Source organism: Gopherus flavomarginatus, chromosome 7 (genome assembly GCF_025201925.1).
Source record: "Gopherus flavomarginatus isolate rGopFla2 chromosome 7, rGopFla2.mat.asm, whole genome shotgun sequence".
NCBI lineage: Eukaryota > Metazoa > Chordata > Testudines > Testudinidae > Gopherus > Gopherus flavomarginatus.
This window is the reverse complement of record NC_066623.1, coordinates 18661743-18684552: the sequence shown is the minus strand read 5'-3', so window position 1 is coordinate 18684552 and position 22810 is coordinate 18661743. Positions and strand designations below refer to the sequence as shown.

The 22810-nt window shown below is 40.3% G+C and overlaps 1 protein-coding gene across 1 annotated transcript in view; it reads left to right on the top strand.

Annotated features, from left to right (window-relative positions):
- Positions 1-7214: 7214 nt before the first annotated feature.
- The window catches only part of PPP2R2B (protein phosphatase 2 regulatory subunit Bbeta), a 254358-nt gene continuing 238762 nt past the window's right edge, over positions 7215-22810 (top strand). The window contains exons 1-2 of the mRNA XM_050962745.1: positions 7215-7333; positions 7461-7538. Coding sequence (XP_050818702.1) covers positions 7324-7333; positions 7461-7538 — 88 coding nt within the window. The 5' untranslated portion in view covers positions 7215-7323. The remainder of the gene's footprint in view (positions 7334-7460; positions 7539-22810) is intronic.

The following is a 22810-nucleotide window of genomic DNA, read 5'->3' as shown; positions in this document are numbered from 1 at the left end:
GTCTACATTTAGTCATTGGCACTAGTAGGAATAAGAGTCTCCTACTTACCAAAAATTAACAGTTACTCCTTAATTCAAGTGGAAGAGGCTTTCCTACTGGTAACCATGGTATCTGTACCTATGCAGTCAGAGATTAATTACCATTGTGTATACAAATGTCCAGAACTGGCTATTTCCATTATTACTTACCTAGTTTGCACTTGCAGTCATGACAATTGAACATTCAGATTAGGCACACAATAATGCACAAGTAGTAGCACAACTAAAAAAGTTCAAACTCCAGAAGTGGGGCTCCACTAATTGGTTAAATCTGCTTTAGTGCCTGGGTACTAGCTGGCAAAAAGACGAGCAAACATTCGGATTGTTCAAGACTAAAACCCTGGCACATATATGTTTAGAACAGTCAACTGAAAATCCTCCAAATGAGTGCTGAAATCTGCCTAACACTGTAAGAAATGCATAAATGCACAAAAGTCCTTATTGTACCACAAAAACTTGTCATCCTTGTACTATCCCCTATTGGATAAACAGACACCCAGCAAGGAGGAATCTGTGAGATCCTAAAGAGAAAGCAGAAATTCCTTTTTGGTTCTTACAAGAAAAGTTGCTCCCTAATAAGATGTTGATCTAATCTCACAACTGTATTGTGAAACTTGTTACAGTTTTCAGAGTAATTAACTAACATTTTATTAGTGCTGCATCTAGTTAGCCTGGTAAACATTCACAAATATAACAAACCCTATAGAACCTGAATATTTGTGAATGAACATGAGCTCAATATTTTGATAACGCTTTGACTCATTAGACTACTGTTTCAAATTTTCTCTATATATTTGCCTATGTTAGATTTTCTCTTCAGCTATTGTATAACTAGCAGGAGCAATATTGAACACTAACTGAGATCCAAGTTGAGAAGCAATCTGTGCTACTATGCTATTTTACATCCAGGCTGCTATGAGCTCCTTATGACCTTTTCCCAATGATGAACTCCATAGTTTTGAGTGAGGACCGTGCTACAGGGTTGGGGAATCAGTACTATAAAGGTGGCACAAACCCTTCTGTAAGTCACTTCACATTCGGTGTGGACAGTATTTCAGAGAAATAATGAGGCTTACTTTATATATAAAAATCCATGTGTCAGACTCTCTGTTTTTCATGCCTAGAATCACTGGAAATCATCCCCTTTGTCCAAGTAGGTAAAGAGAGTGTTTTGGCCCATTGTATTCTATTCTAGCTTTCACTTCACCCTGATGCCTCCTTCATCTGGAACTGCATCCCAATTTTCTTGCACAAGGCAGCCTCTGTTTCATTCTTTAAAATGGTTTGGGCTAGATGCCCAAGAATACACCCAAGGGTCAGTCAGATTTGTACCTGAGTGGCTTACCAAAACTGCTGCCCATGCTGCCATGGCCACACTGCTATGTCCATTGTGCTAGCTCTGTGCTATTTTTAGCATGCAACTCAAATATTGCTAGCATAGGTTTGTCTACCCACTCTGGGAGCATGCTCCCACTGCAGTGTAGACATATCTACTGTGACATCTCCCATCTGATCTGCATTTTAATTATGTCACCTTCTGAATCTTACTAGCCTGAGTTAAATTCCTTGAAGCAGGAACCTTATCTTACATGTGGGTAAAACATTATGTATTCTGTAAAAACTAAACAATAATAATCATGAGTAATAAATAATAAAACAAATTCTGTTCTCACACTGCAGTAAATCAGATATAACTCCACTGAAATCCATGGATTAACATTAGAATAAAGATTGTAAAAGACATTCACTTAATAAAATAATTGCCAGTTATGTTGTTGCAAAGTTTCAATATCAAAAAGAATGTCTATCAAATTGAAAATCTAACAAGAGATGGATTTGTTTCATCTATCAAAATTATGCTCCATTATTTAGTTTCTACTTTTCAGGTCCTTTATTTCTTTAAACTGCCCAATCTAATTATCTGAAAATTAAATTCTCTAAGACTAGGGAATATATTTCCAAAAGTTAACAATCACTATTCCCAGTTGTTCAGCACTGGCAAATTTCACATCATAGTGATTCTGGAGACCATTGAAATCAAGGATGATGAAACAAATCAGTACTGGTTGCTTCTTTACTACCTTATATGATATGTGACTTTATGTATCTGTATATATATTGACGGAAGAACAACTGTAATGAGATAACATTTAATTAGGAGAAAAAGATGGAGATGAAAGTTAAGGAAAAATCAAATCTAAGCTCATGTAGGAAACAAAAACAAATCCAATTTTTGTTTTTCTACAGTGTCATGAACATTTTTATGGTACTACTCAGTTTTAATTGGGGTATTGCAGTCTGTCACTATTTTTAATCCAATTGCCAAGATTTCCTACCAGTGCATCCCCCAATATACAAGATTTAATTAAAAACTGAAAATGTTACAATTCTGAAAATGTGTACAGCTTTTCTCTTAGAAGTTGTGATCTGCATACATTTATCTTGAAGATATTTTGGGGACTGAGGTTGCAAAACATGTTGAGTCTATTTGAGCCATGTGATGGAACTGTTACCTTGGCAATAATTTTTTTCCTAATAAAATAGATCATTGTTTAAAAGAGCAAACTATTGGCTTTTGATATTGTGGTTCATCATCCTGTGTCTTCAACTTTTGTCTCATTCTGAAGGTCACCATAAGTTGGTTCTCATTCAAATTTAATCAAATTAAAAAGTTAGTTGGATGTTTTTTATAATATTTGTTACAACAATCTAGACTTAAGACGAAGGGCTTTATCTCTTAAAAACTACAACCTGCAAAAATTAAACATTTCAGTTGTTTAAAAAGGGGATTTCATTTACAACGTTTTCATATTGGAATGTTTCAAAGAGATAAAGACTTCTTGTGACATTTGTAGGCAACTTGAATCTTCAGTATAAATCAAGAGAAAAACTGAGTCCCTGTTCAAACTAAACCAGATGCCTTCAAGTAAATAACACCTTATATGGCTGAGACAACTATTTTCACTGGTCTGAATGATCTTCTCCCAGTAATTACAACAGAGAAGTAATGAGGCAAGTACCTAATCTACTTCCTGTTCCATCTCACTCCCTCTTCCAGTATGCACAACCATAATCATCTTTGCTAAAATATTTAATTAGGGTCAAATCCTGAAGTTGTTACTTATTTTTATTCAGTCTTTACTAAGGCAAAAAAATCTGTTGTGAATTAATCCATTTAGGGAAGAATTTGGCCCACTGGGAGTAATGGCTGAGTAAGGAGTGACTAAAGAAGTCAGGGTTTGGCCAAGTAATATTAAATGTATTCATTTTGGAGGATTCAAAGTGCTGTACTAGGGTTAGAAGCTCTTACAAACACCACAAGGATGACCTATTCCCTCACAGAAATGCAGCCAACTCAAGGATGAAATGTAGTAGCTTAATTAGGATACCAGAGTACGACACAACACAGACCAAATTCTGCCCTCAGTCATAAATGCATACCTCTCGCTGAAGCCAATGTGCATAGCAGCTAAGTAATGTAGGACATAATTGGGCATGATATCCCTTTCAAACTGAAGGGGTTGTACAGGATTTAGGATGTCAAAATGTAATTACCTGAGGTAAAATTTGGCCAAGAAATTGCAGTTAACTTCTGCAAAAAAGCACCATGGGATCTTTCTCACAAATAGAGCCTGAATTACTAATGGAAACCTACTGGAAAGAAGAAGGATAATCACAATATTTTCATGTTAGTTACTTGCATTTGTGTGTTATCATATAAATTAGAAATATATTTCTAAGGAGTGTATAAAAGCAGCTGTGATTGTATCACAGACCAGTGGATTGGCAGGAGATCTGCGAGCTGCATGCCAATCCAGCCTGTTTTAATTTTTACCATAACAGTTAGAATGTCATATGGCATCACTTTTCAGGGATGTTGATAAAGTTTGACAGGTCTACATTTTAACTAAAAACTCATTTTCTTTTTTCTTTTTTTTTAAACTGACTTGATACTGGAAAAAAAAATCACCAGTGTTTCCTAAACAAGGGCTGCAAATGATGATGAATCCCAGCTCCCAAGCTGGGCAAGTTGTCAACATGAAAATCAGGGGGGTTGTGCATTCATAATATGTCACACTATCCATCTGCTCTCCTAAGTCCATTCTTGTGAGCAAGCAGGGGATTGAATAGACAAAAATGCTACTTTCAGAAGCCCTTTAAAAGTGGCTGGTCACCCAGCCAAGGAGCAGGAATTTTGGGCCTTTTAGAAGGAAATGGTCGATTTCTTTAGTATGAGTAGAAAATATTAAATAAAAAACACAATAATTTTCTAGAGAAGGGCATAAATGTTGAGCCTCTCAACCATGACATTGTCCCTTTGTCTGTGTGATACATCCCATGAAACATTTAAATGCATGCAGTGATATTAGGCCATACCCTCTGTAGGCTTCAGACTACTTTTTAAAAAGTGGGTAAATTTCAGAGCTAACATGGCTCAGAATATTGGCCACTATGAGTCATATCAAAATTGAGATTATTTCCAACTAGGATCACCTCAAATATGAGAGCATCTCAGAATCTGGCCATTTAACTTTACATGTTCATAATTTTAGAACTACTCCACCATTTTTGTTCAAACTTAGCTTGTTCTGTAGATCTCATTGATACTTAAAATCAAGAAAGTTCTGAAAACGGTATATACTCTATTATAACATACAGTATATAAGCATTTGAAGTGTTTAAAAATCCAGTTCATTTTATATTAATTTATAAATTATTGATCATGATATAAAGAAATAACATACTTGAGGCATAAACGCAGTGGAGCAGAGTTAAGGGTAGACTTTACATCTTCATTCTGCATTTCCTAATATTCGGATGCTTTATTTTTCAGTCTTAATGTTACATTAATGTTAATGTTAACCCTTTGCACAGAATTGTAATAAATGGGATCTTGTTAGATAATTGATTACTGAGACATTAGGTGGTCAAGTCCAACTTGGTTTATTTAAATCAGGTTGCCCTGACTAAAAACATGACAGCATGTTACATGTGGGCTGAGGTCTTTTATAGTCCTTCTTCTCCCTCCTCCCCTGTTTATTATAAATTTACAATACAGCTACTGCATAACTTAATATTGTTTAACTACTATTAAATGTCTACTTTGTGGTTATTTGTTTAGACAGTTACATTTAATACACTTCAGATTTTCAGTGTACAAAAGATTACAACAAATTTGGCTAAAGGAGACAATAACACTTCTTAATTAATTACTTATTTTTCCCTTTGCAGTTGGAACATTTTATACTTTTGCGAGATTTACTTAAAAATACAAAGAAAGGCCATGATGGGCCACATCAATTGTCCATCTAGCCCAGTAACCTGTCTCTAACAGTGGCCAGTGCCAGATGCTTCAGAGTGAATGAACAGAACAGGCCAATTTTGAGTGATCCACACCTTGTGGTCCAGTCCCAGCTTCTGGCAGTTGGAGGTTTAGGGACACCTAGAGAATGGGGTTACATTCCTGACCATCTTGGCTAATAGCCATTGATAGACCTATCCTCCATTAATTCATCTAATTCTTTTTTTAACCCAGTTATATTTTTGGCCTGTGCATTATGTGAAGAAGTACTTTCTTATATTTTTTTTAAACCTTCTGCCTATTAATTTCACTGAGTGACTTCTAGTTCTTGTGTCCTGCAAAGGGGTAAATAACACTTCTCTATTCACTTTCTCCACATCATTCATGATTTTATAGTCCTCTTTCATATTCCTCTGCACCTTAGTCATCTCTGTTCTAAGATGAACAGACCCAGTCATTTTAATTTCTCCTCAAATGGAATTTGTCTCATGCACCTTATAATTTTAGTTGCCCTTCTCTGCATATTTTCCAATTTTTTGTAGTTTTGATTACAACCTTATAACTTTCCATTTGAGTAGTCAGAGCAGATTACAAGTATATATGTTTAAGCATCTGCAAAAATAAGTGTGCAAAAATAGATTCTGACGTTCATAAGCAATATAAAACTTGCTTGCTAATATTTTTATTTTTCTAAGCCTAATTTTGCAAAGCTTTATGGAAGTTTTAATTAACAGTTTATATTAAATGCTCTAGGCTTATGTGTTAACAGAATAAACACAAACCACAGTGTGATACAGAAAGACAGATAGAGAGACAGATAGGCAGATGGCTGTATAACATTTGGATGAATGAAAGAAAGCTAGTAGATCAGATCTGAACCCCTTATTTCTCTGTGGATAGATCTGAAACACAAGTTCCAAACTAAATTCTACAATTTTATTCTTTCTAGTTTGGATACAAAAGCAGAAAAGGGTTTTTTTCTGGGTTTGATTCAGATACGGCAGAAATCTCACTAAGACAGTTCTTCTCCTAGGATTTTAGCCTAAGAGCCAGCTAGCCTATATCATTAACCTATATTTACATCTTAATATATGTATATCTCTATCCTTATCTAAAAAGAGAAGGAAGGGAGTGTAATTCTCATGGTTAAAGAGCTTTGGGAGTCAAGACCTCTGGGTTCTGAGATTTTTCTCTGATTTGCTGACAGGAAAACACTTAACCTCTCTCTGTGTCACAGTGTACCCATCTGTAAAACTGATATAATAATATTTCCCTTCCTCACAGGCTTGTCGTGAAGCCTCCTTAATTTGATATTTTAAAATGCTTTGACAGCCTCTGATAAAAAGTAGTATATTAGATAAAATAAAACAAGTTGACTTTGGAGCTAAGGATTTTGTGCACCAGAGTGAATGATATATTGCAAAGGAGAACTTTTTGCTGTGCCCTCAAGGAGATGAGGAGCAGCAGCAGATGAAACATATTACCATGCTGGGTTCAGTGTAGATTGCCACTGTTTACATGGAGATGCTTACAATATGAATGCCCTTTTATAACAACTATAAAGTACAAGAAGCTTCCAGGCAAACATTAATCTAACAATCTTGTAAGGATCTTTAAAAAAATGGTTTCATTCTGCAGAGATAATTGCCAAGCAATTGACAACTACGTAGGCCACAAATTAGAAAAAATGGTGTTGTTTTGTTGTTTTTTCTCTCTCTCTCTTTTTCAGTCTCTTTCACAAAGATGGAAATGACTGGGAGCATTAGTATTCTGACGAAGAGAGGCTGTGACAAAGAGCATGACTGCAGGGCCTCCTGACTCCTCTATGATGCTGCCAATGATATAGAGGAGACTGGCTCCAATTGCACCGTTTTCGAAATAACCCTAAGATGGCACAGAGAGAACAGACAGAGAGGCAATTCACAAACACAGGCATAATGTTTTTAGTTTCCCGGCATTAGGTTATCATTTTGCCTGGAAGAATGATACCAGGTGAACACATATTTATCCTCATGCAGTGATTGTAGATATTAGAGAATGTTTGTTCATTTAAAGAAAGACCATTTATAGACATGTGTGGTTACATCTTATCTTCCTTCTGCATGTGTTTCACTGGCAGGATTTGGAAACCTCATGCAGGATGTGCTGTGGTGCTTTAGTCAAGTAAAAGGAACTATTGACATAGGAGTCACCGAAGGTAGGTTTATTTTTCCTTTTGTTGCTTTGATCAAAGAGAACTTGTTTTTCATGTACAGCTTGCTTGATCAATATTGGGTTTATCTGATTACATGTTGTTGAGTAAAATTGCAAGAGAGGAATTGAGCAGTGCTTCCTTTCTCTTCTATTTTCTTCAAATATTTATTCATTTTAAAAGGTAAGTCACCAAAATTAGTTAGCAATCAAATATTCATATTATGTAATTATTGCTTAAATGGATTGATAATTTAACAACTATTTGTAAAATACATTTATAGTAGCTCTTAGTTCTTATTCACAATAGCATCAATAGTAGGGAATTAATAATGCAACCTCCCCACAAAAAAGTTAAAATTGGAATCGGTTTGATTTGATTTCTGGATAATACCATACTAACGTACTATATACCCCCATATCTGAGGATAACATAAATTAGAGTGCATACACTTTTACAGATATGCATTAGTGCAGGAGGGATTTCAAAAGCATCTCAGGGATTTAGGAGCACAAGTCACATTGACTTTCACATCCAATAGTGTTTAGTGGGAATTGTGCTGCTTAGGCACTTTTGAAATTCTCCCCCCCAAAAGCACAACCAGAGTCTCATTTCATATTTGGTCAAATACTGGACACATGGAAATAACATTCTGCCATGGCTGAATAGAACACAGGAACAAATAAATACAATTTTACTGATCTTAAAGTTGTGTGTATTAAATTTATCCTGTTCCCTCCTTTGTTTATTCCATTTTTTTCTTTTAACTCTCATTTTCTCTCCATTGCCCACTTTTGTTTTCTGTTTTATCTCCCATTTTGTTTTTATTGCGTCTTTTCTGTCCGTTATTTTCTTTCATTCTTGACTTCACACATTTCCTCTTACATTCAATTTGTCCTTTGTGGAGAACTGAGATTGCCATCCCACCCCAAATCCTCATATAGCTCCCAAGTCGCCAACACCCTTCCCTGCATTTTTATTACCTCATTCTCAAAAACGAGTTATTAATTGTTTGCTTAGAAATTCTAGTGCACTTTTTCCTGGCATAGGAAGGCTAGATATCAGATGATGAGAACCCCATCACTCTATCTTCAGAGGGCTTTTATGGGAGGAGATTCAAGTTTCTGATCTGGGTTACTGCACTGATCTTTAATGTTTAGAGACCTGGGTTTCCTTCATGTTTAAATTATCAGCTAACATGAGTTTATCCTTGTGATCATATCACAAAATCAATACCTGACTGACGGTTTAGACTTGCGTTTAGAATAACACATGAGGATGTTGCAGATCAGGACTTAGTTGCACTGGCAGAAATGTGTTGTCAGTCTGAAACCAGTATTACTGCATATAGCTTTAGACAGTGAAGCTGGCATGAGTGGATTTCCTCCAGTGGAATCACTTTAGGCACTAGAATGATGCACGGGAAAGAATTTGCTGAAAGCGGTGCCACTGCTCAAAAGCTCTTTTCTATGGGCACCAAGGTACCAAATGCAGGAAATGAATTATTCTGTTGTGGTGTTTTTATTTATCTGTTTATTTATTTCTGGAAAGTTAGGGTTTTTTTAAAAGCATGGTATTGTGAGAAATGTGGTTCTAGGTATAAAGAAAATTGATTCAGCCCATGTCTTGGGTAGCCTCTGGTAACAAAGTTCCTACTTCCTACCCTGCTCCCCAGGAAAAGTGTCCTTACCTATGGTACCGTTGCATATTCTTCCTTGAGTGATTGCACCCATTGTTGAGATGGCTTGGTAACATGGGAATATAATATCCATCATCCTGAGAGCACAGTGTTGCATGAAACACAACAAATATTTAAAAATCTATTAAATGGCTGCAAAAAAATTAAAATCAATTACAGTCAAGGTCACTGAATTCACGTGCTGCAATGTGGTTGCAAACCTGTTTGCATATGGTCTGAGCCTTTCTCATACAACCTAGATATGGAAAAATTATTTTACTTTGTCATATCTATCTGCTTGCCAGTCCAAGATAAATAAGAATGCTGGCTTTTTTTTTTCAGCTTGTGAGCCAATGAATGCTTTAAGACACTGGTTTTCACCTTTTGGGTGTTGACACCTCCCCCCAGACACACACGGCAAATAGGTCCAGGATGGTAGGAGAGGGCTCCTGAAACTTTTCTTCTATTGTAATATGGGGTCACAGCATGGAAAAGGTTGAGAGCCACTAGTTTAGAATATGTATACAATGCAACCACCAGTGAAACAAGTGATCATACAGATCATCAAAAAATTGGTCAACAAGTAAAGGTGGCCTTAAACAAAAGATCAAGCATGACTGGGTAGGAAGCCTTGGGAGGTTATTAAGAGGTAGAATTTATTATTATTGATGGTCATTGGTGTTGTTTCATTTTGGATGTATATTTACAATGATTCCACAGCATCCAGCACTTCAATGAGGTTATACAAATATATATCACAAAAGTGTTTAAATGCTTCTGTTTCAGCAGAACTCCATCCTTTTAATTTTAAAAACTTTATTCTGCCATGTGCTGCAGTCTTAGGGGTATATTCTAATCTCTCATCCTCCTAGCTCTTGTTAATGTCAATCTTTTGTATCTTATTTTCATGAAATACAATCTCATTGACTCTTGTGAGGTATGCAGTTATGTGCCATTAACTGAAAGGAGATGTTGCCATTCTGTTTACTGGGTACCACACCTTTAAATGCAGAGGATTCTAACTTCTGCAGGGCACCTGGGTTTCAGATCATACACAGAATGTTGCAGAGAGACAGTCTGTGCACTCGCTGTCTCTCTCTCTCTCTTTAATTTAATAATTGTTCTTTCTTTTGTCTGTTGTTTTCCTTAATCTGAAATAAAAGTAACCTAGCGTGTAATACATGTTTTGATGGACTCAATAATATAATGGATCCTTTTCATTTCTAACTAATATAATCTTCAGAGTAAATGAGATATTTTATACTTCAGAGGGGCCTGAAGTTATCTTTTTCTAGTTGTAGAGACAAACACATTGACAAGAATAATATAAAGGTACCAGACAATTACATTTGATATATTACATTGTATCAAACCAAATTTCATTCTGGAAAATATAAAACAAATTTTCAGGAGTCCTGCTTCAAATTGGTTTAATGGGGATTAGCAACTCAGTGGAGAATCCAGATATATGCAAAATAAAGAGGCAGGGTTTCTCCCAGTTCTCTTGAGGCTTCAGAATCCACAGCGTAGAGTCATCATGACTTAAAAATATCAGCAATATTAGAGCAACTTCTCCAGATCTCACTGTGGGTAATGCCACTGGGGAGAGCTATATGTGGTAGATGCTGTTGTCTTTAAAAGGCAGCATAATGAGATTTGGGGCTGCAGTGCAACTCCTGTGATCTGTGTATCACAGAATAGTGGGTCATAGGCTCTTAGCATGTAAATCATGTCTTATTTAATTATTCAAGTTTAAAACATAGAGATAATAAGGAGTTTTCTAATGGAAAATAATATATAAATAGTAATATTTAAATTAAAATGACCTTAGTACATTCAATTGATCTTTCTAGTGCCTGTTAGGAATACTTTGTCATTGGATGCTATTGGATTCAAGAAATCTGCCATGATCAACAGCCGTTCTCATTGAGTTTGAGACTTTTATTACATGTGCTTGCACAATCTGTGTTTGCCAGGTCATCCAAATGTGTAACTGATAGCTCAGAATCAAACATTTCAAATGGCGAGTAACTGTCTGCAGGCTCATTGATTGGCTCTGAGCCTTGCCTGTTGTCTTATCATGTTGGTTTCCTTTTTGTGTTGCTTGCTAATTAAGCGCAATGCATCTCCACATTTTTGCATGTGAACCTACATGTTATTTGTTAATGGAGCATAAAAAACTGAGCACAAACAATTAAATAGATTCAAGCCACCATAGGGTTACTTTTATTGTTGTGTCCAAGGTATAAAAGGTAGAACTGATCTCTTTCTTGGGAAACTTTTGAATCTATTTTATATTTTTAGTTAAAATAACTTTTTTTTCAGTCATGCACAGTGTAGAATATTTTTATCCATAAATTTGTTGTAAAAAGAGAAAGATTTTTGTAAATGTCAGTGCCATAGACAGGACTGCTGGACAATATTTCAGAGAAATAGTGAGGCTATCTTGCGCCCTCTTCTGAAGCTGTGATGGGAATCTTGGCAGCAGAACTGATACATTTTCAGTGCACAAAAGTACGGAGAGTAGGGGCTGGATGTGGAAGCTTATTTCAGTGCAAGCTCTAGTGTACAGAGGCAAGAGGAAGCAAAACTGGCGTTTATTACATGAGCATAGGGTCTGCTGTTGCGTTACCCTCTCCATCCTCCCTCCCTATTGCATGTCAGCATCCACACAGGTTACTTCATCTACTCAACTGCCAGTGTGGAACAATGCCTTACCTGCTCTGCAGTGGCAATAAAATGGGAGGTAGAAAGGGAAGATTCTGCCCAGAACTTAGCCTGGCTACTTTGGTTTGAAATAGGGTTCAGGACTCTTATTTAATCCTTATAAATCCACTATTATCAACCAGACCGATACCCTGGTTTTGTTGGGGGTGTCTTGCCCAGAGGCAGAGCAGTGATTTTTATAAATTTGCAGCCCTTTCTCTGGAGTAACTAAGAGTTTTTGACATCACAAGGCAGTTAAAACCAAAACCTGATCATTGTTCAAACTAGTTAAGTGTTGAGCACTTGTGACTTAATCAGCCTCCCTTGCAATTTACAGTTTGAGCAAGTATGAGTTAATATTATTAATTTTTAAAACAAATGTCCATAGTTTTATTTATTTTTTATTTCATTACCACTCTTCTTCCTACAAACCTTTTTCAAGATACAGTTCAAAGTAATTTCCCCCCCCAGATAACAGCATAAATAATTTCTTAGACAGGACTTCCATTGCTCACTCCTTTGATCAAGTACAGTAGGTAATTTCAAAGCTGGCAAAGCTAAACAAAGTACCATCCTTCTTTCCTGGATTTCAGACACCCTGTGTGAAATAAAATGCAGAACCCATTTGTTTGCATAGTTTGGTCTGCTTACTGAAAATTTGTTCTTTTATCAACATTTTCTCTGAGTGTGCACAGGAAGTCTAACATATGGACATGACCATAGGACCCTTACTTCTTGGCTGAATCCAGAGATAATACTCAGCAAAATTCAGAACTCTAATATTCCTCCTTGCCTACAAGTTGGTATGTCCCACATGAGTGGGAGTTCTGCATACATAGAAATAAGAGAATATTACAGCTGAGGTACAAAATATAGCTCAGAATGCAGACAGTTTTGACTTAACCTTCTGATTAGGTGGTAAAGAGCATGCAACACAACATGTTTGGCATGTTTATACCACCTGGTAGCTTTTATATTACCAGTAGTTCTTGTATTGACTTATAGCTTCAGAGGAGGACATTTAGTTTCCCACTTGCAGAGTACCACTTGCACAGTTACTAGAATTTGTGGCTGGAGGGGTTAACCAGGAAAATGAAACATAAATAAAGTAGTGGATGGATGCCTATTCCAGCCAGTTAACCATACTTTAGCATGTGCTTCCGGAAACAAATAACACACCTCACCCCTACCCCTTGATATAAGCCATTGCTAGGGTTAATAGTGAGAAGAAAGACCATGTTTTGAAAAAGTGCCATTTATTGCTGTATCTGATTCTTCTTACAAGTGTAATTCCATTGGCTTCAGTGGATGTACACCAGTGTCAGTGAGAGCAGAATCAACCCCCTTGCATGTAAGTTAAGGTTTCTTGGAGAACTGGATCTAAGAGTTCTGACCACAATCATTTATTCTAGCATTGATTCTGCAGTATTTCTTAGACTAAAGCTCACTGGTGTGTGTTTGTGGGGGGGCGGGACCTGCATGGACACTTCTAAGCTTAATTACTAGCTTAGATCTGGTATCGCTGCCACCATCCAGAATTTCAGTGTCTGGATCACTCCCTGTCCCCCCAAAACCTTCCCCTCCCTGGGTAGCCTTGAGGGACTTCACCAATTCCCTGGTGAACACAGATCCAAACTCCTTGGATCTTAAAACAAGGAGAAATTAACCATCTCCCCTCCTTTCCCCCCACCAATCCCTGATGAGTCCAGATCCAATCCCCTTGGATCTAAAAACAAGGAAAAATCAATCAGGTATTAAGAAAAAAGGCTTTTAATTAAAGAAAAAGAAGGTAAAAGAAAACCCTCTGGAAGAGGTTAGCATACCAGCTACTCTCACAGACAACAGATTTAAAACACAGAGGATGTTCCCCTGGGCACAAATTTAATTACACAAAAAAAAATACCCAAATACCCAATTTGATTCTACCTCTAATTGCATAAGACAGGTTACAAAGAAATAAACATAAACCTCTTTATTCCTTTCTAAAATTTACTACTCTGATAAGAGGCTGGTTCCTTGATCTTTTTCACTCCAGCTGAAACTGAAACTCTAAACAAAGGAAAAACTTCCCTCCTTCTTTTTGAAACATCTTGTTCCCCCATTTGTCCCTCTAGTCAGGTGTTAGCTAGGCTATGTGAACTTTTTAACCCTTTACAGGTAAAAGAGGCATTAGCCCTTAACCATCTGTTTATGACAGTGTGTGTGTGAGAGAGAGAGAGAGAGTGAGAGACAGAGAGAGAATCTCCCTACTTACAGCTGTAAACACTATGTTCAGTACTATTTTTAGGCCTAGGCCCTAAAGCTGTACACAGATTGATAAGTCAAAGGGACTTCTTAGCTGTGGGGGTTGGAGAGAAACAGTTCTAAAGCACCACAGTTTCACAGAAGGCCCTAATAGTTGCACCTGCACAACTGCTCACACCCACTGGCACTTGGCAAAACTCACACTGGCATCTGCAAACAGGGAGTTAAATGTACAATTGCTTGTTTTACATGGAGAAATGTTTTTTTGCAGTCTCAATTAGGTCCAGACTCTGCAAATACTTTGTCATGGAAAGTATCCTGTTAGAGTCAATGGGACTATTTGCAAAAAGACTACACACGTGTAGTTCAAGTTCAGGCTTTTTGTCCTTACTTACCTGGCCCTTCATAGCTTTACTTCTCTGACTCAGCCAACCTTGTCTCCTCTTGTGCTGTATGTACTGCCTTTTGCTCTGCCAGTTATGCAAGCCTTGCTTGTCTGTTTATCTGTTTCTCTCCAAAATATTTCTGCCCTTTCTTCCAGACTGCTCCCATGCAGGGAACGCACTTCCTGCGATGAGCTGCTAAACCATCACCCTCAGTCAAATCTCTTCTTAATTTTCACTTCTTCCATGAAAAAAATTAGCCAGCTAAGAAATAAATATTCCTCAGATATAATTAATTTAAAAAATAAAAAGTTTTCCTTACTCCATCATGCCATGACTAGTACTCCCCGAATAACCTGTAATCCTTCTGATGTGACCCCTACCCTTCAACCCCATCCCCACCCTACTTGTTACTCCTTCACTATGTCATATCTAATATTCATTTGTAAACTCCTCAGGGCAGGGATCATGGTTTTTATCTATTTTGGGAGAAGCCCAGTTTACACCGTTAGACATAGGTAATAAATATATTTGCTCGTACAGTCATTGGGCCCTTTGTTAAAAGAATATGAGAATTGTTAAAACAAAGGGTTAATGTCTCTTTCACCTGAAGCACCTGACCAGAGGACCAATCAGGAAACCGGATTTTTTCAACTTTGGGTGGAGGGAATTGAGTGTCTAAGGTCTTTGTTTTCCTGGCTGCCTGCTTTCTCTGAGCTTTGGAGAAGTAGTTCTACTTTCTAGTCTTCTGTTTCTAAGTGTAAGGACAAAGAGATCAGATAGTAAGTTCTATGGTTTCTTTTCTTTGGTATTTGCATGAATATAAGTGCTGGAGTGCTTTGATTTGTATTCTTTTTGAATAAGGCTGTTTATTCAATATTCTTTTAAGCAATTGACCCTGTGTTGTATCATCTAATACAGAGAGAACATTTGTACTTATTTTTCTTTCTTTTTATATAAAGCTTTCTTTTAAGACCTGTTGGAGTTTTTCTTTACTTCAGGGAAATTGAGTCTGTACTCACCAGGGAATTGGTGGGAGGAAGAAATCAAGGGGAGATTTGTGTGTTGGATCGCTAGCCTGATTTTGCATTCCCTCTGGGGGAATAGGAAAGTACTTTTTGTTTCCAGGATTGGGAACGGAGAGGGGGAGTCCCTCTGTGTAGTTTCACAGAGCTTGTGTCTGAGTATCTCTCCAGGAGCACCTGGAGGGGGGAAGGGAAAAAGGATTATTTCCCTTGGTTGTGAGACTCAAGGGATTTGGGTCTTGGGGTCCCCAGGGAAGGTTTTTCAGAGGGACCAGAGTGCCCCAAAACACTCTAATTTTTTGGGTGGTGGCAGCAGGTACCAGGTCCAAGCTGGTAACTAAGCTTGGAGGTTTTCATGCTAACCCCCATATTTTGGACGCTAAGGTCCAAATCTGGGACTAAGGTTATTACATGAGTGGCAGCTGGTGGGAGACAGAATCCAGAAGCCAGTAGAAATATTATATTTTCTTTTCTCTGCTAAGGGCTTTTTAGCAGAGAGAAACAGTTGGTTTTAAAAGGGAACCAGAGAGAATTTTTTTTTCTGCTCTCTCTGGCAGTTTGTGGCTTGCATGTTAAGCGAGAAGCCATTAAGAAACTGTTGAGGGTCTTTTGTCATGCAATAGCCCTCCCATTAGGAGGCAAGTACCGGCACTTATATGCATGCAAATAAAGTGGTTTTTCTGGTTTCCCTTCATTGAACATTAGCTAGAGAGAGAAAGGGAAAAAAGCACTGTTGCTAGGCAGACTTCAGGAGGCAACAGAGAACCTGCAGTTCAGAAGATAAACACCGGAGGGCACCCCAACACAAGAAAACAGGAACCATGACTTCTAAGGCAAAAATTGACGCCGAAGAACAAATCAAAGAAGCTGAACACAGGCGACAGATGGAGATGAAAGAAAAGGAAGAAAGCATCAAACTGGCAGCCTTCCAAAGAGAACAGGCGGCCCAAGAGGCAGCACACAAAAGAAAACTAGAAGAAGAAGAGGTGGCCCACCGCCGAGAAATGGAAAAGCACCAAAAAGAAATGGAAAAACAACAAAAAGAAATGGAAAAACAACAAAAAGAGAATGAAGAGAAGGAAAAACAGAGAAAACATGAACTGGAATTGGCAAAAGCTGGGCTGCATGTGCCAGCCAACCCTAACAACCCGGTGCCAAATATTGCTCCACAGCACAGGAAATTTCCCACCTACAAGGCAGGTGATGACACCTAGGCCTTCTTGGAAAATTTTGAAAGAGCCTGTCTTGGGTACAAGATCCCCGAAGACCAGTACATGGTAGAATTGAGGTCACAGCTCAGTGGACCTTTAGCAGAGGTGGCAGCTGAAATGCCTAAGCACCAAATGAATGACTATAAACTTTTTCTAACCAAGGCCAGATACAGGATGGGGATAACCCCAGATCATGCCCGTCGGCGCTTCAGAACCCAAAAGTGGAAACCAGAGGTGTCATTTCCCAAACACGCCTACTACATTGCAAAAAACTATGAGGCCTGGCTAACAGGAAACAACATTCAAACCTTGGAAGAACTGAACCTCCTCATACAAATGGAGCAGTTCTTGGATGGTGTTCCTGAAGACATCACGCGGTACATACAAGATGGAAACCCCAAAAATATCGCTGAGGCGGGGGAGATTGGAGCCAAATGGAGGGAACTGGCAGAAAGCAAGAAAGCTACTGTCAAGGGGAACGATTACCCCAGGGGGCACACAGACCATAAACCCTACAACCGAGGACAGCCAAAGACCCCACATACCACCCAAGTAAAGCCACAGATACCCTACCCTTCAACCTCACCAGTCTCCAGTAACTCACCTCGGCCCAGTGACCCATCAGATGGAAGATGCTTTAAGTGTAATGAACTGGGACATATCAAGGCCAAGTGTCCCAAGAACACCATGCGAGTGCAATTCATTACACCACCATCACACCCAAGATCCCCAGGCCCGGATGCCTCTCAAATACCCTTGGAGCGAAGGGAAAATTTGAGAGTGGGCGGAAAGAAGGTTACTGCGTGGAGAGACACGGGGGCACAAGTGTCAGCTATCCACCAATCCTTCGTTGACCCCAAATTCATCAACCCAAAGGCCAAAGTTACAATTTACCCCTTCATGTCACAAGCTGTAGACTTGCCTACAGCTCAACTGCCTGTCCAGTACAAAGGCTGGTCAGGAATGTGGACTTTTGCAGTCTAGGACAATTATCCTATCCCCATGCTACTGGGGGAAGACTTGGCCAACCAGGTGAGGCGGGCCAAGAGAGTGGGAATGGTTACACGTAGCCAAAACAGGCAAGCTTCCAGACCCATTCCTGTTCCTGAACCGTCCACAGAGGCCCCGTCTGTGTTACCAGAGACCCAGACAGAGGTAGTGGACCCGGATTCCATGCCAACCACTGAAACAGCCACAGCATCTCCAGTCCCAGGCCCGGAACTGGAACAGCAACCAGCACCAGCAAGTGCAACCCCATCTTCAAACTCAACGCCAGAGGGCGCCAGCGAGCCAGAACTGGCAGAAGCACAAGACAGCCATACCCAAAAGGCTCAGCCAGAGCCTGAAATACCCTCAGGTGCACCAGCGGAGAGCGGTACACCAGCAACGGAAACAACCCCATCACCTACATCGCTTCCAGAGGGACCAAGCCCAAGTCCACAGTCTGAGGAAGAACTGGTGACCCCAGCCTCAAGGGAACAGTTCCAGGCTGAGCAGGAAGCGGATGACAGCCTTCAGAAAGCTTGGGCAGCGGCACGGAGCACCCCACCGCCTCTCAGCTCTTCTAATCGATCCCGGTTTGTTATAGACCAAGGACTTTTGTACAAGGAAATTCTTTCTGGTGGACACCGGGAAGAATGGCAGCCGCAAAAACAGTTGGTGGTTCCAACTAAGTACCGGGGGAAGCTCTTAAGCTTAGCCCATGATCATCCCAGTGGCCATGCTGGGGTGAACAGAACCAAGGACCGGTTGGGGAAGTCCTTCCACTGGGAGGGGATGGGCAAGGACGTTGCCAAGTATGTCCGGTCTTGTGAGGTATGCCAAAGAGTGGGTAAGCCTCAAGACCAGGTCAAGGCCCCTCTCCAGCCACTCCCCATAATTGAGGTCCCATTTCAGCGAGTAGCTGTGGATATTCTGGGCCCTTTCCCAAAAAAGACGCCCAGAGGAAAGCAGTACGTACTGACTTTAGTGGACTTTGCTACCCGATGGCCAGAAGCAGTCGCTCTAGGCAACACCAGGGCTAACACTGTGTGCCTGGCCCTAACAGACATCTTTGCCAGGGTAGGTTGGCCCTCTGACATCCTTACAGATTCAGGGTCTAATTTCCTGGCAGGGACCATGGAAAAACTGTGGGAAACTCATGGGGTGAATCACTTGGTTGCCACCCCGTACCACCATCAAACCAATGGCCTGGTGGAAAGGTTCAATGGAACTTTGGGGGCCATGATACGAAAATTCATCAACGAATTCTCCAATAATTGGGACCTAGTGTTGCAGCAGTTGCTGTTTGCCTACAGGGCTGTACCACATCCCAGTTTAGGGTTTTCACCATTTGAACTTGTGTATGGTCACGAGGTTAAGGGGCCATTACAGTTGGTGAAGCAGCAATGGGAGGGGTTTATGCCTTCTCCAGGAACTAACATTCTGGACTTTGTAAGCAACCTACAAAGCACCCTCCGACACTCTTTAGCCCTTGCTAGAGAGAATCTAAAGGATGCTCAGGAAGAGCAAAAGGCCTGGTATGACAGACATGCCAGAGAACGTTCCTTCAAGGTAGGAGACCAGGTTATGGTCTTGAAGGCGCAACAGGCCCATAAGATGGAAGCATCATGGGAAGGGCCCTTCACGGTCCAAGAGCGCCTGGGAGCTGTAAACTACCTCATAGCATTTCCCAATTCCTCACTAAAGCCTAAAGTGTACCATGTTAATTCTCTCAAGCCTTTCTATTCCAGAGACTTACAGGTTTGTCAGTTTACAGTCCAGGGAGATGATGCTGAGTGGCCTGACGGTGTCTACTACGACGGGAAAAAAGACGGTGGCGTGGAAGAGGTGAACCTCTCAACCACCCTGGAACATCTGCAGCGGCAACAAATCAAGGAGCTGTGCACTAGCTTCGCCCCATTGTTCTCAGCCACCCCAGGACGGACTGAACGGGCATACCACTCCATTGATACAGGTAATGCTCACCCAATCAGAACCCCACCCTACCGAGTGTCTCCTCATGCCCAAGCTGCTATAGAGCGGGAGATCCAGAACATGCTACAGATGGGTATAATCCGCTCATCTACCAGTGCATGGGCATCTCCAGTGGTTCTTGTACCCAAACCAGATGGGGAAATACGCTTTTGCGTGGACTATCGTAAGCTAAATGCTGTAACTCGTCCGGACAACTATCCAATGCCACGTACCGATCAGCTATTGGAAAAGTTGGGACGTGCCCAGTTCATCTCTACAATAGACTTAACCAAGGGGTACTGGCAAGTACCGCTAGATGAACCTGCCAAGGAGAGGTCAGCATTCGTCACCCATGCGGGGGTGTATGAATTCAATGTCCTTCCTTTCGGCCTTCGAAATGCACCCGCCACCTTCCAGAGGCTGGTAGATGGTCTACTAGCTGGACTGGGAGAATTTGCAGTTGCCTACCTCGATGATGTGGCCATTTTTTCAGACTCCTGGCCCGAACACCTACTACACCTGGAAAAGGTCTTTGAGCGCATCAGGCAGGCAGGACTAACTGTTAAGGCCAAAAAGTGTCAAATAGGCCAAAACAGAGTGACTTACCTGGGGCACCAGGTGGGTCGAGGAACCATAAACCCCCTACAGGCCAAGGTGGATGCTATCCAAAAGTGGCCTGTCCCACGGTCCAAGAAGCAGGTCCAATCCTTCTTAGGCTTGGCCGGATACTACAGGCGATTCGTACCCCACTACAGCCAAATCGCTGCCCCACTGACCGACCTGACCAAAAAGACCCAGCCAAATGCAGTTAAGTGGACTGATGAGTGTCAAAAGGCCTTTACCCAACTTAAGGCAACGCTCATGTCTGACCCTGTGCTCAGGGCCCCGGACTTTGACAAGCCATTCCTAGTAACCACAGATGCATCTGAGCGTGGTATAGGAGCAGTGCTCATGCAGGAAGCAACAGATCACAACTTCCATCCTGTCGTGTTTCTCAGCAAGAAACTGTCTGAGAGGGAAAGTCACTGGTCAGTCAGTGAAAAGGAATGCTATGCCATTGTGTACGCCCTGGAAAAGCTACGCCCATATGTTTGGGGACGGCGGTTCCAACTACAAACTGACCATGCTGCACTAAAGTGGCTTCATACTGCCAAGGGGAACAACAAGAAACTTCTTCGTTGGAGTTTAGCTCTCCAAGATTTTGATTTTGAAATTCAACACATCACAGGAGCTTCTAATAAAGTTGCTGATGCACTCTCCCGTGAGAGTTTCCCAGAATTCAGTAGTTAAAAAGTGTTCTTAAAATGTAGAAGTCTGTTAGTTATATACTTAGGAGTATATGTAAAGGTGTATGTGTTGTATTAATCTGTTTATTTTCAAGTTCTAGAAGGAAATCGCCGCCAGTGAGCTTCCCCACTGTCTGCAATTTGGGGGGCGTGTCATAAACAGATAGCTAAGGGTTAATGTCTCTTTCACCTGAAGGGAATTGAGTGTCTAAGGTCTTTGTTTTCCTGGCTGCCTGCTTTCTCTGAGCTTTGGAGAAGTAGTTCTACTTTCTAGTCTTCTGTTTCTAAGTGTAAGGACAAAGAGATCAGATAGTAAGTTCTATGGTTTCTTTTCTTTGGTATTTGCATGAATATAAGTGCTGGAGTGCTTTGATTTGTATTCTTTTTGAATAAGGCTGTTTATTCAATATTCTTTTAAGCAATTGACCCTGTGTTGTATCATCTAATACAGAGAGAACATTTGTACTTATTTTTCTTTCTTTTTATATAAAGCTTTCTTTTAAGACCTGTTGGAGTTTTTCTTTACTTCAGGGAAATTGAGTCTGTACTCACCAGGGAATTGGTGGGAGGAAGAAATCAAGGGGAGATTTGTGTGTTGGATCGCTAGCCTGATTTTGCATTCCCTCTGGGGGAATAGGAAAGTACTTTTTGTTTCCAGGATTGGGAACGGAGAGGGGGAGTCCCTCTGTGTAGTTTCACAGAGCTTGTGTCTGAGTATCTCTCCAGGAGCACCTGGAGGGGGGAAGGGAAAAAGGATTATTTCCCTTGGTTGTGAGACTCAAGGGATTTGGGTCTTGGGGTCCCCAGGGAAGGTTTTTCAGAGGGACCAGAGTGCCCCAAAACACTCTAATTTTTTGGGTGGTGGCAGCAGGTACCAGGTCCAAGCTGGTAACTAAGCTTGGAGGTTTTCATGCTAACCCCCATATTTTGGACGCTAAGGTCCAAATCTGGGACTAAGGTTATTACAACCCTTCAACCCCATCCCCACCCTACTTGTTACTCCTTCACTATGTCATATCTAATATTCATTTGTAAACTCCTCAGGGCAGGGATCATGGTTTTTATCTATTTTGGGAGAAGCCCAGTTTACACCGTTAGACATAGGTAATAAATATATTTGCTAGTACAGTCATTGGGCCCTTTGTTAAAAGAATATGAGAATTGTTAAAACAAGATGTGTTAAAATAATGCCTGCTGTGTTTAGGTTTTGAAGGTTATATGGAATGTTTCACCTTACCCATAGCTTTTAAGGCCTTTGTTAACTTGTTATCCAAAAAATAACATATAGTTTCCTAGAAGGTTGGATGGACACAGGGGTTTATAATGGGATATAAAACCTTTCACATTTAGGTTGTTCAAAGCTTGCCCTTCAGCACCTATTGAAATTAATGGAAAAACTCCCATTGACTTGACTGGGAAATGGGTCTGGTCCATTGTATGTAGCAAGAAAAGCCGGTGACCTGTTGAAATAATTAGTGCAGATACAAGTGGACCAAGTTCCATGTCATATTAATCATGGGCATAATCATCAACCTGGATGTCAGTGGGTGTGCCTACTCTGCAATAAAAAACACACAGCACTGAATCTCAAGAGTCGCTGTCAATTGATTCAGGCTTGCAGGGCTCGGGCTGCGGGACTTAAAATTGTAGTGTACAAATGTATGGACTCAGGCTGGAGCCTGAACTCTGAGACACATCCTCCTTGTGGGGTTTCAGGACATGGGCTCCAGCCCAAACCTGAAAGTCTACTCTGCAGTTTTTAGCCCTGCAGACTGAGCCCCGTGAGCCCG